At 45.0% G+C, this 15384-nt stretch overlaps 1 protein-coding gene across 1 annotated transcript in view; it reads right to left on the bottom strand.

The window, feature by feature from the left end:
* Nucleotides 1-14064, bottom strand: part of IGF2BP1 (insulin like growth factor 2 mRNA binding protein 1) — a 699136-nt gene extending 685072 nt beyond the window's left edge. Inside the window, exons 1-2 of the mRNA XM_069634579.1 lie at nucleotides 13720-14064; nucleotides 12600-12660 (exon numbers count right to left, since the gene is read on the bottom strand). Coding sequence (XP_069490680.1) covers nucleotides 12600-12660; nucleotides 13720-13894 — 236 coding nt within the window. The 5' untranslated portion in view covers nucleotides 13895-14064. The remainder of the gene's footprint in view (nucleotides 1-12599; nucleotides 12661-13719) is intronic.
* Between the last annotated feature and the right edge of the window lie 1320 nt (nucleotides 14065-15384).

Genomic DNA, 15384 nt, shown 5'->3' on the forward strand with positions numbered 1-15384 from the left:
CTGAAACGAATACCATACCAAAACCACTTGTGCACAAAAGACCTTGTACAAGACAGATCCAAGATTATCACACACAGTCCCATCAATAGTTATTTGCACGAACAAAACATGTGGAAAGCCTGTCCAATTAAACCTTACCATCTGTTAAGGAAAAGGACACAGAAAGAACAGACAGGATACGGGATAATAATGAGATTTCATTATTAAAAGAATTGGGAACATTTCGGAAAAGAGAAATAGGCAAATGTGGGAAGAACATTCCCTACAGAATTATCTGGATGTGGGGAGGATTCCATGAGGATTTGTAAGATGCCATCTTTTGAGGAACAAGATCCTTTTATGTTGAGAGAATGGGGATGCCTCCGATCATTGTTCCAATACCTTCTTACGTATTCTCGTTAAATATGCTGGAAGCGACCGTACAAAGATCCCTGCACAAATAGTAGAGCTTGAAGAAACATTTAAAATTAGAGAAAGTGAAGGGAAGAAACTCCAAATTAATATTGAAAGTGGTTTTAAAAAGTATGAAGACATCAAAACTGAGAAAGCAGCGGAAATTTGAGAGAACGGTGATTATGAACAGGGTCGAGTATACACCTTTGCATATCGTTTCGACCACATGAGACAAAAAGACAGCAGTACCATTAGGGTCTGAGAACAAAGCAAACCAGGAGTCGACAGCCTCTACTTCCGAATCAGATACTACGGAAAAAGATGAACCAACTGTGCGCCTCAATTTTTTTTTAGAGGAAATGAGGCTGCTATGTCAAGATGGCCGCTCAAACAAAAAACTCGAGGACCCACTACCGCGACAAGACGGCGAGGAAGAAAAAAAAACGGAGGGGTAACAACCCTGCCAAAGACATTGCACAAAGTTTGAATGAGTAACAAATTGACAATGTATCCAATCATGTCTTATCAGAAGAGATCAAAGTTTTCTAGTTGGGTCTGAATTTTTGTCCCTTGGCAGGATTCGACTATGTGCAAACGAGACTGAATTTGGACAGTTGTGTGCAAGTTGTGTTTAAAAAAAGTTTTTTGCAACCAATACAAACCAAAAGAAACCTAAACAAATATTGGAGGGACAGAGATCACTATTGCAGACATGGACACTCACTACATTAGTCACTCTACAAGTGAAAATACCTTGGACGTAGTGCCTACAGACTATTAGGTATTTGCACTGATATTGCATTTTAGTTTCCTCTTAGATGGCCAATCTAAGTTTAAACCATTGAGTGCCCAAAATATTCATACTGAATCATTTCCCAGCGTGTTTATTGATGACTTGAAACAAGAAAGGAGAAATAAAAGACATTAAAAAGCAATCCATTGTGGAAACAAAAGGCTTTATCAGACATATGTAATATGGACAAATATATAATAAAACTAGCGGATAATGGTTGTACCAGTCCTAATAAACAAACAGGACTATGTAAAAGAAACATATAGACAGCTCAACGATGTGAAATCGTATGAAAGACTCACTAGGAATCCCATATGAAATCTGGAATTTCTTATTAAAATAGCAGAACGCAGGCATTTGAGGACGAAATGGTGAAATGTCTATTCACAAAGCACTCAGTGACCCCTACGATATACTTCCTCCCACAAAGTACACAAGAACCCCATTAGACCACCAGCGAGACAGATTGTGACTTGTGACTCTTTGCGGTTCACTCCTCGAAATTCATGGACGAAGTGCTTTGTGCCTTTGTCTCTACCGTACCATCATATGTGAGAGACACCACAGACCATGTAAAATTGATGATCTACCATGGGAACCAACATACTTATTAGCCACCATGGATGTGGCGTCACTTTATACATCAATTCAACATGAGGATGGTATAAAGGCTTGTCAAACCTTTTTAAATATACGATCTCTCAATTATCTTGAACATTCCACTATGATCCTCTAAATGGTGAGACCATTTGGAGAACAAAGTTTTTCTCTTTAACAATGAGAGATTTCGTCAAATCCAAGGCACTGCTACGGGTGCTACATCTGCGCCTTCGTACAAGGGCTTAATGATGGGTAATTGGGAAAAATCAGTTGTGTGGGCAGAAGAAAATGAGATCTTCAGAGCTACGCTATATATTATTTGGAATGACAACACAATCTTGGAGTGAATTTGTTAAACTATTGAATGTTAATAATTTGAAATTTACAGAACATAGCGCACATTCCATTGTATTCACATTCCATTGTATTTTTAGATGTAAAAGTCACAATTGTGGGACAAAAGATCAGGTGAGTTACACAGAAAAAAAATAATCAGGTCCAAATGTTCCTCTACATGCTAATAGTGGGTTATAGGTCAAAGGACCGACTGCAAAGGGTCGAATGACAAATGGTTCGAGTCAATAGTCTCGTAAAAAAAAAAATTGTTTTTTTTGGTGGGGGTCCCCCCCCCCAACCCTGTTTTTGTGGTAAAAACCACTTTACCTTAACGGAAACCCAAAAATAAATATATAAATAAAAAAATTAAAACCTTTGGTTTTTGACCCTATTGACTCACCTTTTGCATTCGAGCCTTTTGTAATCGACCCTTTGACTGGACACCCTAATAGTGCACACCAAAGAGTCTCCTGTGGAGACTCCTATGGCGAATTCATTCGCATCAGACGAAACTGTACTGATATTAAAGATTTTGACTTAGCCAGCCAGATCACAGTCCACAACTTTTTACAACAGTACCCAAAGAAAGTCATCAAAAGATCATAACTTAAAGTCCGGGATATGGACAGACAGGATTTGTTGACATCCAAATCTGACTCCAGGAATACAACAAGAAAATACCACAAGATTGATTTGAACTTTTGGAAGCCACTCACCAACCATAAAGAATATTAATAAATATTGGAAAGTTTTGAAGGTGGACAAATACTTGGGTAACTTATTAAAAGAACGTCCCGATATAACTTTTCAGAAAAGCATGTCCATCAAAGACCTAATAGTGCAAAGCTACATGGTCCCAGATAACTACAAAGGCAAAAACTGGCCTTCAGGTGGAGGGGATGCCTTTTTTAAGTGTAGCAAATGTAAAATGTGTAAATATGCTTTTAATTGTAAATCTTAGAAAAGGTACCAATGCAAATTAAGGGCAACACTTCATGCAAGTCAGAGTTTGTAGTTTATGTCCTGACGTGCCCATGTCTAAAGTGGTATGTGGGCAGCACTAAATGCAAATTGGAAGTGCGAATCTTGCAACATATTAGAGCCATTCTTAATAATGACCATACATATCCCATGGCCAAACATCTTCCAGAATTTCACAACTGTGACCCTAAGACTTACATTTTTCGGCATTTATAAAGTTGCAATAGGCCTGAGAGGAGGTGATAGTGAAAAACTATTACGACAGTGAAAAACTATTACGACAGGAGAAAACTAAATGCATCATTGATTTTGAAAGTAAAAACCCTACAGGCCATAATGTTGACGAAGAATATACATTTTTGGGGGTCTAGCATGCAATTACAGCTGTGGATAGTTGTGAGTTAGTGTCAAATGGAGTTTTGTTTTTCCTTCGTTTGGATTTCCCCTCTCCTTTCTTGATATTCTTTGCTGTACATCTTTTCGTCATTATCTTTTACAATCTTTTTTTTTTTACACATTAACAAAAAAATTGATTTTTGGCAATACTTGTATAAAATGTCGGGTGTTAGAGGTTTGGTGAATGGAGGACTCAGAAATACTTTGTGTTGAACCATGGGCGTTTTTAAAATAAGGTTTTAATTTTAGTAAGAAGTGAAAGAACATTTTTATTCCCCACGTGTAAATGCTTGTTTTTGTGAGCATCTGAGTTTACAGAGTGGAACGTGTAGAATGTCTTAACTGGCTCGTCTACAGCTTGTGTAGGCGATGGGTTGGAGTTGGTCATGAAAGCAAGATTGATGGCTTTGAGTACAATGCAGAGTCCTTTGAAGGCAATTCCCTGGTATATGGTGAGCCAGTGGAGCTGGGGTGATGTGTGAATATTTGGATGGGTGGAGGATGGGTCTGGCTGCTGTGTTTTGTATGGCCTGCAAGGGGGCAAAGGGGGTTGTTGGGTAGTCCAGTGAGGAGAGCATTTCCATAGTCCAACTTAGAGGGAACTAGTGCTTGGACCAAGTCATCAGGAGGAAGGCGTGGTCCGATTTTACATAGGTGGAGTTGTTTAGTGCATATATTGGTGACAGCAGCTATGTGGTGTGTGAAGCAAAGAAGGTAGGGGTCCACTGTGAAGCCAAGGAATTAGGTGTGGAGAGGGAGATATTGTGCAAGTTGTCTGTAGAGATTTCATGAATCCAGGGTGTGAGGTCGGGTTTGTGCCTTGGGGAATCAATGAGTAGGTATTCTGCTTTGGGAGCACCGAGTTTGAGGAAGTGGGTGGCCACCCAGTTGGTGATGGTGGAGAGGTTTTGTAGGAGTTGTGAAAGGGAAAACACATTTGGAAGCATATTTGTGTGTCATCTGCATACTGGTGCAAAGGGACGCAGTGTTAACCCAGGGTCTGACCAAGGGATTAAACATAAGGTGAAGCAGAGCTTTGCAGGACCACATATTTGACAGGGGTGGAGTCTGATCTATATGGGGGCATGGAAACTATGTCTGGTCACAAGACCGGAAGTTGATAAGGTGGTGATGCAATTGACTGCAGCTTGCAGGGGCGTGCACCATCCAGGAAGCATGCAGGGTTTGTTTCGGCATTGAGGTCGAGTGTTGATGGGGTGGAAAGTGTCCGATGTGTTGGAATGGGGGGGGGGGGGGGCAGGAGGGAGGGCCACCCTGATGCGCATCTTGGAGTTGAAGCAGTTCATGAGGGGGGTGGCATACTGGTGTGGATGGTGGTTTAGAGAGGGGCTTAAATAATTTTTGTGGGATTAGAATTCTTGGTGGCAATTTGTGGCTTAGGCATTGTGTATGGCTGTGTTGCACTTGTTGCAACAGTGTCTTGAGCTGTCCCGATTGAGGGCATGGGTTATTTTGTCAGGCTCTTTCTAGGTGTCTTGCATCCTGCTAGGAGATGAGGGAACTTGTGAACCAGGGTTTGTAGTTGTTGTGATGTTCTTGAAGTTTGAGGGGTGCAGTTTTGAGTGCCTGTGCGAGAACGGTGTTGTATTGTAATAGGATGGAGTGGTATGAGCAGTGCCAAGGCTGTGTGTAATGCTTCTCTGGCTGGGCGTTGGGGTGAGATGTGTGACAGACGGTAGGAATTTGTGTGGTAGGGAGAGAGTGAAAGGCATAGCAAGTTGTCAGGCACAATACCCAGATTAGATTATCATTTGACAAGATTTTTGCTTCAGATCAAAAAGGTCTAGGAGTTGGCTGCAATGTGAGAAGGATAGGCGGTGGCAATGTGAGTAGGATAGGCGGGGCAATGGTAGTACGATAGGCAATGAGTTGTGTGAGGTCATAAGGGGCGAGTGGCACAAAGATAGTCTTTAGTATGGGATTGATGTAGGAACTACCAGAAGTCCCCAAAGTAGCAGTTGCAGGGGGGGGGGGGGGGGGAAGAGTGTGGTTGTTAGTAGTGAAGTCTGTCCAGTCAGTGTAAAGTTGGGATTGTGTGTAGGAGGGTGATAATTGAGGAGAACAGTGGTGTATGAGGGTGATGGAGGGGAGCAAGGGAGAGTCCCTCAAAGAATGTGTATGGCGGTGGGGTTACTTACTAAGTGTGAGTGTGTCTTTAATGCCACCCCTTGTGTGTGAAAAACTGACCAGGAAAGGTTTGTCGGGTGCGGGAATCTAGCACCACCATTCTAATGTGTGATGAGGAAAATCATTTCAACAAAATAGCTTCCAAAACGACTGAATTAGAGTCACCTTTAAAAACGCAAAGACGTACAAAACCCAACTCGTGCCAAAGCAATAACACTAATCAATTAAAACACTACCTTTATCGGGACCATTTTAACAAAATACACTCACAGGTAACAGTGCAGCCTACAGAATAACACTCACAGACGCCACCTACATGCCCAGAGAGACAACAGGAAAAAAAATGTGTACCCAAATATATGGATAGCACGCCTTATAACCCTTTTGGAAGGATGGACATGCCATCAAAAACGATTCAAATAAAATCGAGCGCTCTTAAGGGGGTGAGGGGGTGTCTGCTGTTCTAAGCAGTGGGTTAGGCGCGTGATGCTGCTGGGATCTATGTATGATCAGCAGAAGGGCGCAGGTTCGAATCCCTGCAAGGCCAAATCAGCCGTTCATCCTTCCGAGGTTGATAAATGAGCGCCAACTCGGGCTGAGGAAGAAGGTACATGTCTATATGCATACGACCAATCAAATGCTGCGGAGAAGAGTAGCCATACAACTGAGGGAAACAACCTCCAAAAGATCAATTCACGCGCTTTAAAACTCACTACGGCAGCCTTACGAATAAGCACCATATTAGCTACGTTCAAGCCCAGTAAATGCAAAAAAAAAAAAAAAAAAAAAAAAAAAAAAAAAAAGACTTCGCAGACCGCTCTAGCGTTATGTATGGGATTCGGATCATTGGCACACGGTGAGCAATATCGGGAAAAAAAAGGGCGCTAAATCATCAAAGACCCAACCATACAACACCTATCTAGTTAAGTGCTGTGGTCAGTTCAGTGCGTCTGCAACGAGTGAAGCGCCCGTATGGAAAGAAGAAAGGTTGCCCCATGTGTATTATGTTGTGGTTCAGCGCTGTCCATAAAAACACCTGCGGGGGGGAGGAAGTGCAAATCACCAACACCATGCAACTGACTCACTCACGCAAAAAGCGTACGCCTTGCCACCTTCTGCCATGCACTGCGCCCCAAACGACTCATAGTGGACCGGGCGTTAAAGTAAACGGGTCCCCGAAGGGAGAAGCACACAGAGCATACACGCATAGTGGCGCCCCGGAGAGTTTTGGGAGGAGCAGGTCCCCGCCCCGTCCAAAGGACTGAAAAAAGCCAATGTCGGGTTTGCATGGTCATTGAGAGCAACAGCGCTTTAGAACATGCATAACTAGGATCGATGTAGGTTCACAGCCAGGGAGGAACCCGCACCTTTCCCGCAGGATGGAGCGCGATGAGGGTCTCCGTACAGCGAGATGCTCCTGCCGACTACAACAGGACCGGAACATGCATAGCACCCACTGCTCCTCCTCCCCCTCCCCCAGGCAGGCGCAACATGCGGAGCTGAAGGCGAAAGCAGAGAAGCCGGACCCTTGGATAGCCGAGGCCAGTGTGTGTCAAAGGTATACCCAGGCCATTGGCGAGACCCTCCCGCTCCCCATACAGTGCACACCAGGGATGAGGTGCCGCACGGGGTGCCGTCACACTCCCTGCAGCGTGCACCTTCCATTCATAAAAAACACTCCACTGCTATTCTGGTCCGGAGGGCTCTGTAGCCATCAACAGCCCTCATCATACAGGCAGGGAAGGAGGGGGGATGTCTTCCTTCACCATCCCCATTGTCTGTCATCTCATCAGCCCATCCCCAGAAATTCTTCTAAAACGTTTTTTAAAAACATCGCCCAGACCACGATAGAAGATGCGTCGGCATGCGGGGTTAAAATCTCGCATGTTACGAGATCACCTAAACCAGCCAAAGCTTCAGGAAGGGACGCAAAGCTTCAGAGAAAGGCGCTTAACAATGCAGTGGGAAATTGAAAGCTGCTCCCGTTTAGGAACCCTTTCAACTTGTGGCGTGCACTATATATAATTTTTTTTTTAAAAAAAAACACTAAATGACTATTTGGCCATCAGCAAATCTAGTAAATATCTTGACGTTAAACACCAAACCCCAAGTTCTTGTAAACGCAATTGGTTAGATAAAAGTACCCCTCCAGTTTCGATTGCGCCAGCGGGCGGGGTCTTCCAAAGCTTCCCCCAAAAGCAGCCCCTCCCCCCACCAATTCAGAGGAAAACACTAACAGGGAGCTCGTTTTGCCATTTCAAATGAGAAAACTGCAGCAGCCTCGTGCTTCCAAGGAGGTGGGGGCAGGGTACAGAAACCCCTAGCCACAAGACGACATTTATAAAGACATAGCAGAATAAAAACATCCAGCCCTTTCATTCCTATCCGCAAAAATACCTTTCTTTAAGATGAAGCTCCCCGTTACAAGAACATTGAACCAACTGTAATTTTAAAAGTGCAAACACTCACGATTTGAGAATAGAAAGTGGTAAACAAAAACATCCTCGCGCTCAAACATTAACATTGAGAGCAATTAAAAGCTCCCTCTTTTTAATGTCATCTTAAAAAAAAACACCCATGCTATTTATGGAGACAAACACAATGTTCCATTCATAACAGCTGTACATGGTTTCAACGATTTGCCTGGACCAGCTTCACATTGGGAAGGAGGGTGGGCATAATTCATGGCCAACAAGACAGAACATAAAATGCGAGGCACACCAAGGTTGTTAACGAAAGGCTTATTTTGCGACTGAAAATTACACAAGAAAACAGCCTCTCACACCCAAACACAGAGGGAGACTTAAAAACGAATCAGACATCCATTAAACTCAAAAAGTGTCCCGTTGTAATTTCTATTTTTCCCCTGTTTGAGTTCTAAAGAAAACACTAGTTTCTCCTGCTTTAAAAGTAGTGGGTGCAAAAAAGAGCTGACCTCAGTATTGAGGGCGGTAGACGGGATTGAAAACAGGCAATTAAAATCAACCTCCTTTTATTCAAAAACGCATTTCCTACCAGACACTGCCACATGTTAAGGGATTCGTAGCACCACCCTCGTTTTTTTTTTTTTTTTTTACAGGTGGTGTAGGGAACAATTGTAGGCGACTGCTGGAACATCCAGGGCGCCAGAACAATTAGATAACACGGCAGTAAATACTGCCCACAACTCACATGAGATACATTTTCACATTTTCTTTTTGTTCTGCAATCCCACTTCTGAAGATTGACAACAAATTAGAAATCCACATGACTACAAAGGGGGAGGGTTGACAGACTCCCCAGCACGGGGGTGGTAGGAGTGTAAAGATACACACAAAATTAACTGAAAGAGAAGCACCAATACTTGACAAAATAAAACCTACAGAAAAAGGGAAGCCAATAAAAACGTGTTGCTGTTTTAAATAACCACAATAAGATCACCGAAACTATTTTAAACAATATTTCCCCCGTTTTAAGTATCATGGAGATTGAGAAAACAAACGTCCCCAGCTTTTTATGAACAAACAAAAAATCAAAATAGAACACAGAAAGTGGTAGGAAAAAAAAAAAGACTGGAAGCCAACAGATTCTTTTAAGCAATACAATATTCGAGATAATTCTGAAAATTGAAAGCTCACGTGGCTTGGAATTCAACACTACAAAACGGGGCAGTGGAAAGGTCCAACTTTACAAAACAACGTGCAAAGTAGGCTCTCATTCACATTGCCTTGTCCGTTCATAAAGTTTTAAGTAACAAAAAAAAGGGAATATTAAGACTCAGTAATGCAAATACTAATTCCAGTTTCTTCATAAACACGTATAAACAGAATCGAAAGGGGGCATTTAATACAATGTATGGAATAGTGTCCAAACAAAGTGTTCTTTTAAATAATCTTCGGAGTCATTTACGAGGTTTCACTCGCCCATAATTTTCTAGGCTGATATAAAACCCATTACCCTGAAAAGCCCAAAAGGGTATCAAATGTGGCATGACGTCACTTCCTACCAGAGTGCCTCTCTCATTACTCCGTTTCACATACAGCTAACTTCCTACTTTTTAGAGGGGAAATAAAAACCTTTCTGCGAAGAACTTGCATGTCAATATTACAGATAACCTCTTACCGTATTTCTAGGATTGCCAAATTCCTAACCTTAACATCTGGTTTAAATGACCCCCACCCGCTTGGGGGGGGCGGGAGATTTGGAGCGCTGAACGAACTGAAGACATAACATGATTTGTTGCCACTTAAGTGTTTGTTTGCATGGTTTAACCTGATGATATGCAAAATAGACACAAAAATAATGGGTTTTGTACCACAAACTTCTGTAATGCAAGTTAGAGAACTTTAGGGCCCCCAGACCACTTTAAAAACGCACGTTGACCATTTGTTCTAAAACCGTCACTACTGACACCCAACAAGCAGTGAGAACAAAGTACCACCCTGCTTACTGTCTGAAAGAAATCATACAGTCCCTGGATAGACTGACACTTTCCAATGAAAACAAACAACTACTTCAAATACATTGGTTCCCTCGTCATAAACAAGGCGGGGATACAACTTTGTACACCTGGCCTCCTTATGTTTCACACGAACCAGACCCTAAAAACTAAGCCACACATTTTTATTTCATCAGTAACACAAACAGATGGCATGCCCCAGAATTACAGAAGACGCCATGCTAATTTATAAATTAAGTTTGTGAGAACAGAATCCACAGAACAGTGCTCATTAATGCCAGACTGGATAAGTCGGTACATTTAAAAAGGAATCCAACATTAACAATAAACGGGGAATGGTCTGCTGGCAAGGTAGCTAGCTATGTGTGGAGAAAGCATTCATCCGAAAACTCACTGCCACATTTATCCGAGGCCGTTATAACTAGATTTCACCTCGCAAACGTGCAGACAGGGGAAGAGGGTCATTTTAAATGAACTCCAAGAACATATCGATGCTACAAACCATGGCAAACAGAATATGCATGTACCCACGCGGAAACAAGCGAGCATCATCCAGACCAAAAAACATGCTTGCCACGATTTCTCCCAAATGCACACTGATATGTTCAATCGCATGCCACACAACCAGGTTCAAATTATTAGAACGTGAACGTTTGCAAACATACTTGTACAATCATACACCAGCGAACAAGCCTGGCCACTTTAGTGTCGATTTCTTTAAAGATTTGCTTTAGCATCAGTCTAGCCAACAGTAACAAAACGTACATTACTACAAGCATGTCGAACAGTCACGGAGATCCCCCCCAGATCAGGAAGTGATAAACAACGTGGATTCCCAAGTGCATGCGAGTAAGCAGAGGAGCCAGGATTCATTGAGGAAAGTAGGTTTTGTTAAAAATATATATATTTAAAGTGGACAAGAACATAAACTCTGACAGAGTCCATGCGCACGGGGTACATACACTATTCAAAAAGCAAGGTATGAAAGCCTTCCGAGCTTAAGGACCTCGAGTTCCATTTTGACATTATGAGGCAACGTGTAGTGGGTGACCGCCACTAGCAGGCCTTGGGGCCCTCTCCAAAATTACACTGCACTACACGCAGCGTTTTTAGAACCAGAAATGAGGCCCCACAGACCCAGGCCAGCAATGCGCGGAGCCACGCCCCTTCCCACGCCAAGAAAACAGCATGTCCATTAGAACCACCAAGCACACCCGCCCCAGCGCCCCTCCCCCCAAGACACTTGTAATCGTGTGGCGCATTCAACTGCCAAGTCACGTGGCCACAACAGAGCTGCAGCTGGCACCAAAACATTTGCTATACATGAAATCAAACCCCTCCTACCACAAGAGAGAGAACATGAATTGGGTACAAAGTTGCGAATCGGGAAGGGCAAATTCAAAATGAAATGTTGCGAATCTGGAAGGGCACATTAAAAAATCTCAAAGTTCCTTATGCAAAACTAAAAAATGGCCAGTACAAATAGGGTAGAGAGCTCGGTTACAGCTATCTGCAGGCAATTATAATATGAAGCCAGCAACCGAAGAGACTTGCTGTAAATCCCAAAGAAATTGATACAAATGTAAAGTTCATGTAAGCACTGAAAAGTAAAATAATTCAAACGTAACGGTTCATAGCACAACTGGCCTGGATTACATTTGACGCGGGTTAAAAATAAAATGCTATAAAGACATTCATACCAAAATGTTTATGAGCGTTTGTTTTCCGTGAGCTAGGCCATCATAGCTGCACTGCGCGACTCATACAGCCCCCCGCCTCTCCACCCCCTCAAACAGTTCATATACGAGCGATTCATTATTCACACAACAGGCAAACATCCCGGGAAAACATACATACATTGCAGGACAAATATATTTCAATGGAATGCGGCCGAGTAAAATGTGGGCCTCTACCGAACAGCTAAGAAAACCCCAACACTCCCCAGACGGAGGGCAACGACAACAAGCAACGGTGGGCGTGGTATTTATCAGAGGAGACGAATTCTTACGATTCCAGTATGCACATCTATGCAAGGCACGAGGTTTGTATGTATCCATACATCAACAATTACCCTCCCCCAATCATTCAGGAAGTGTGTTCACGTGCTGCAACAAGCATATATAGCGTGCTGCAAAAGAGGTGTATTCACGGGGATGGGGGCAGCCATTATCGAAGACGAACTCCACTATGGAGAGATCCCATCAAGTAAAACCGGCCCTTATTGTGTCACTGGCCGAAGGAAGGGTGCAGTTACGCACAGACAAGCAGCAGAATGGGCCACAAGTATACGCCGGGCAAAGGCAAACATCTCCTTAAACATAAACATGTAACAAAAGCTAAGCGAGACCTGCGATAGGTTGGCACCTCATGGCCAAAACACGTAGAGAACGTTACACTTCCAAGAACATTGCTGTACATGAATACTCCATAAACATTAAAATGTGCTTTTACATGTACAATTTCTGTATAACTCGAATTGATAAAACACAGAAAAGGGAAAAGCATGGCAATTACCTTTGCTTTTTAGGCACTGAATGTTCGATCTCTAACTGTTTGCCGTGCAGCTCCACTTTCCCTAAAAAGAAAAATGTATTGGCTGTTTTCGCATGTATGAGACAGTCTACAATAAACGCGTGGCTTACAGGCTGGTTTAAACAACGTGCACCGCCCCTGGAAACTAATACAACAATGTGCCACCCACCTCAAAATTCACAACCAGTCATAAAAGTAAACCAACGAATAAAGCAACTTCACTGCATGCAGTAAGTGGCTAGAGATGGGGAGCCACCGTGTATTTAGCTCACCAAAAAGGGGCCGTGAATCCCCCCCCCGCCCCCCGAAGATGCGTGTGCACGCGAAGGTGGGGTGTAAGGATTGTGTTTTAGTGACACCCTCGTTTGTGGAGTGTAGGGTCGGCAGCCTCTCATGGTCGTGTCTATGTAGGAAGGAACTGCCCTCTGTGGTTGGGAGTTAGTGGTGAAGGCAGCATGGCGACCTTGCCGCTCCTATCACATGCCCGAGGTCCCCGGGGCGGGGGCCTCCACCCTTCGAGATACACATAGCGCGTCGGAGACGGCCAGGTCTACGAGGCCGCCCTCTGAGCAGAACCGGACACTTTAGAATAGGGACATAGAGTACCTCGGTCTTGCAAAACGGGTGCAACATGGGATCCCACTCTATGCCTGTGGGTAACACCCTGCCCGGGTGGTGCGAACTCAAGGTCCAAGTGATATGAGTAGCCATTCGGGACTTAGTCCCCACCAGGCGTCGTTGAGGAGATGCGGAGGGGCTAGGACCGGCGGAGATAAGTCACCGATTAACCACATAAAACGGCACTCCTCCGAGTCACGCGTGGCTTGGGAGTGATCAAAGTAGGGTTAGGGGACACTGAAGGGATGGAAGGCGCTCTCTTACCACTACCCTCAGGGGGCAGGGGGTGCATACGCTCAGCCTGGAGCGGTACGTGTGTAGTCGGTGCAGTACCCCGTACAAACACACCCACCAGCCCCCACCACGCGTGTACGGGGAGGATCAGGGTGGTGGCGGAGTTTCGAGTGGGTAAAGTGGAAGTTAGGGGGCACCCAAACCATGCACGCTCCAGTGGTGGGAGGGGGTGGCTCCAGGAGTCCCTTACCCGAGAAAGTTTCGATGGCCTTCATGGCCCATTGCTCGTCGGGGCAGTCAACGAAAGCATAGCCCGCCTTGAGCAGGAACTGGCCGGCCACGGGGATGTGCTGCTCCTGGAATACCCGCTCCAGGTCGGGGGCCGTGACGGCCTCGCTCAGGTTCCCGATGTAGAGCTTGTTCATGGCGGGGGCCCTGGGGCTGTCTCAGCGGTGCGACGGCACGAGCAGGGCTGGGGCTTTGGCTATGGCGGGCTCTGGTTTCCTCCTCCTCCTTCAGCCCCCGGCCCCTTTCAGTCCTCCCCCACCCCCCCCAATCTGTCACAGCCTTCCCGGCCCGCTTTGGCACCGCCTCTAAATAAAATCGACCTGAAAAATGGGCTGAAAATTGTTTTGTGGAAGGAGGGGGAGGGGAGACACGTGGTTTGGTAGATGGTGGACCCACCTCCTTTTGGGGTGGCTGGTGGGAAGGGAGTGCCCTGCCCTAGAAGGGGGGCGGAGAGGGGGTCAAGCTTTACCTGCATTTAACAATTCCCACCCATCCTCCCCCTACAAGTCCTGGCTTGATAAATATTTGACCATCTGGTGTGGCCTCCCCATTCACAGGATCCCCCCTCCTCTTTACTCTAACCACCCTCCCCCAGCAGCCCCTCCCCCCGATGCTTTCCATCTCATCAATGGGATTCCTAGTATAGCTTCTCTCCTTCAAAGAGCCCGTGGCGCCAAGAGGAGAAGCCTCGGACCTCGGGGTCACGAGCTGCGAGATTGGGTATAAAATGCGATTTCCAAGGAATGTGTGAGGATGGTACCGCATCCCGACAGCACCCTCGGTGGAGGATGAAAAAAGACAAATACACACTAATATGAAAACGTGCCCGTGGACGTCCGACTTGGTCGCCACCCCTTCAAACGCGCACACGGAAATACATCACATTTGCCCACATTCTCAGTGGGATCTCAGAAGGCACGGGGGTCTTGAAAACTACAAGCAAACAAAGGCATCCCTCCTCCGGACATCTAAAGAATGTTGCTGTGCATAGGAGGGTTTGGGCCATGCCCCAAAAGCGCACATTAAGCGCACATTACCCACTGAATTGAAGCTTATTTGTTAGCTTCTGTAACGTCCCGGTTTCATGTATGCAACACTGTTCCTGTGATCAGCTCAGCAATGGAGGGGAAGGCCCCCTCCGGATGTCACTTATAATATAAACTCGATGGAGGTTACCCGACCCTAAGCGATAGGACTCCCGCACAAAATACGCTTAGTAAAGATGAAGGACGCATGTGGGACATCGCTTCCAAAATATAACGAATAGATGAAGACTCTTGTGGGGTATGGTTTTGTATGTATTGTCAGTGGAGTTGGTGGTTGGCAGCTATATTACTTTTAAGGTTTGAGCGGTGAAAGCGTCCCAGTGGTTAGGTCTTATAAAATATTATAGCAGTAAAGGGGTAAGGGCTAAAGGACCCCAGTGAGTTGCAGGCAGCTAGTTCCTGAGCTGCAAGAAAAGGAAACATGGCAGCTTTCCTAATCTCTCTCCCTTCCCCCAACACCTCCCACACACCGGCGGGGGAAGGGGTAAACGTGGAGTGGCGGATTTCCTCCTCACCCCAACCCCGCCTTTCTTCTTTTTAGGTCCCTCTGTGATTCGTCATGGTATTCAGTGGAGATGGGC

The sequence above is a fragment of the Ambystoma mexicanum genome, chromosome 13 (genome assembly GCF_040938575.1).
Source record: "Ambystoma mexicanum isolate Mex_15411 chromosome 13, UKY_AmexF1_1, whole genome shotgun sequence".
NCBI classification, from domain to species: Eukaryota; Metazoa; Chordata; class Amphibia; order Caudata; family Ambystomatidae; genus Ambystoma; species Ambystoma mexicanum.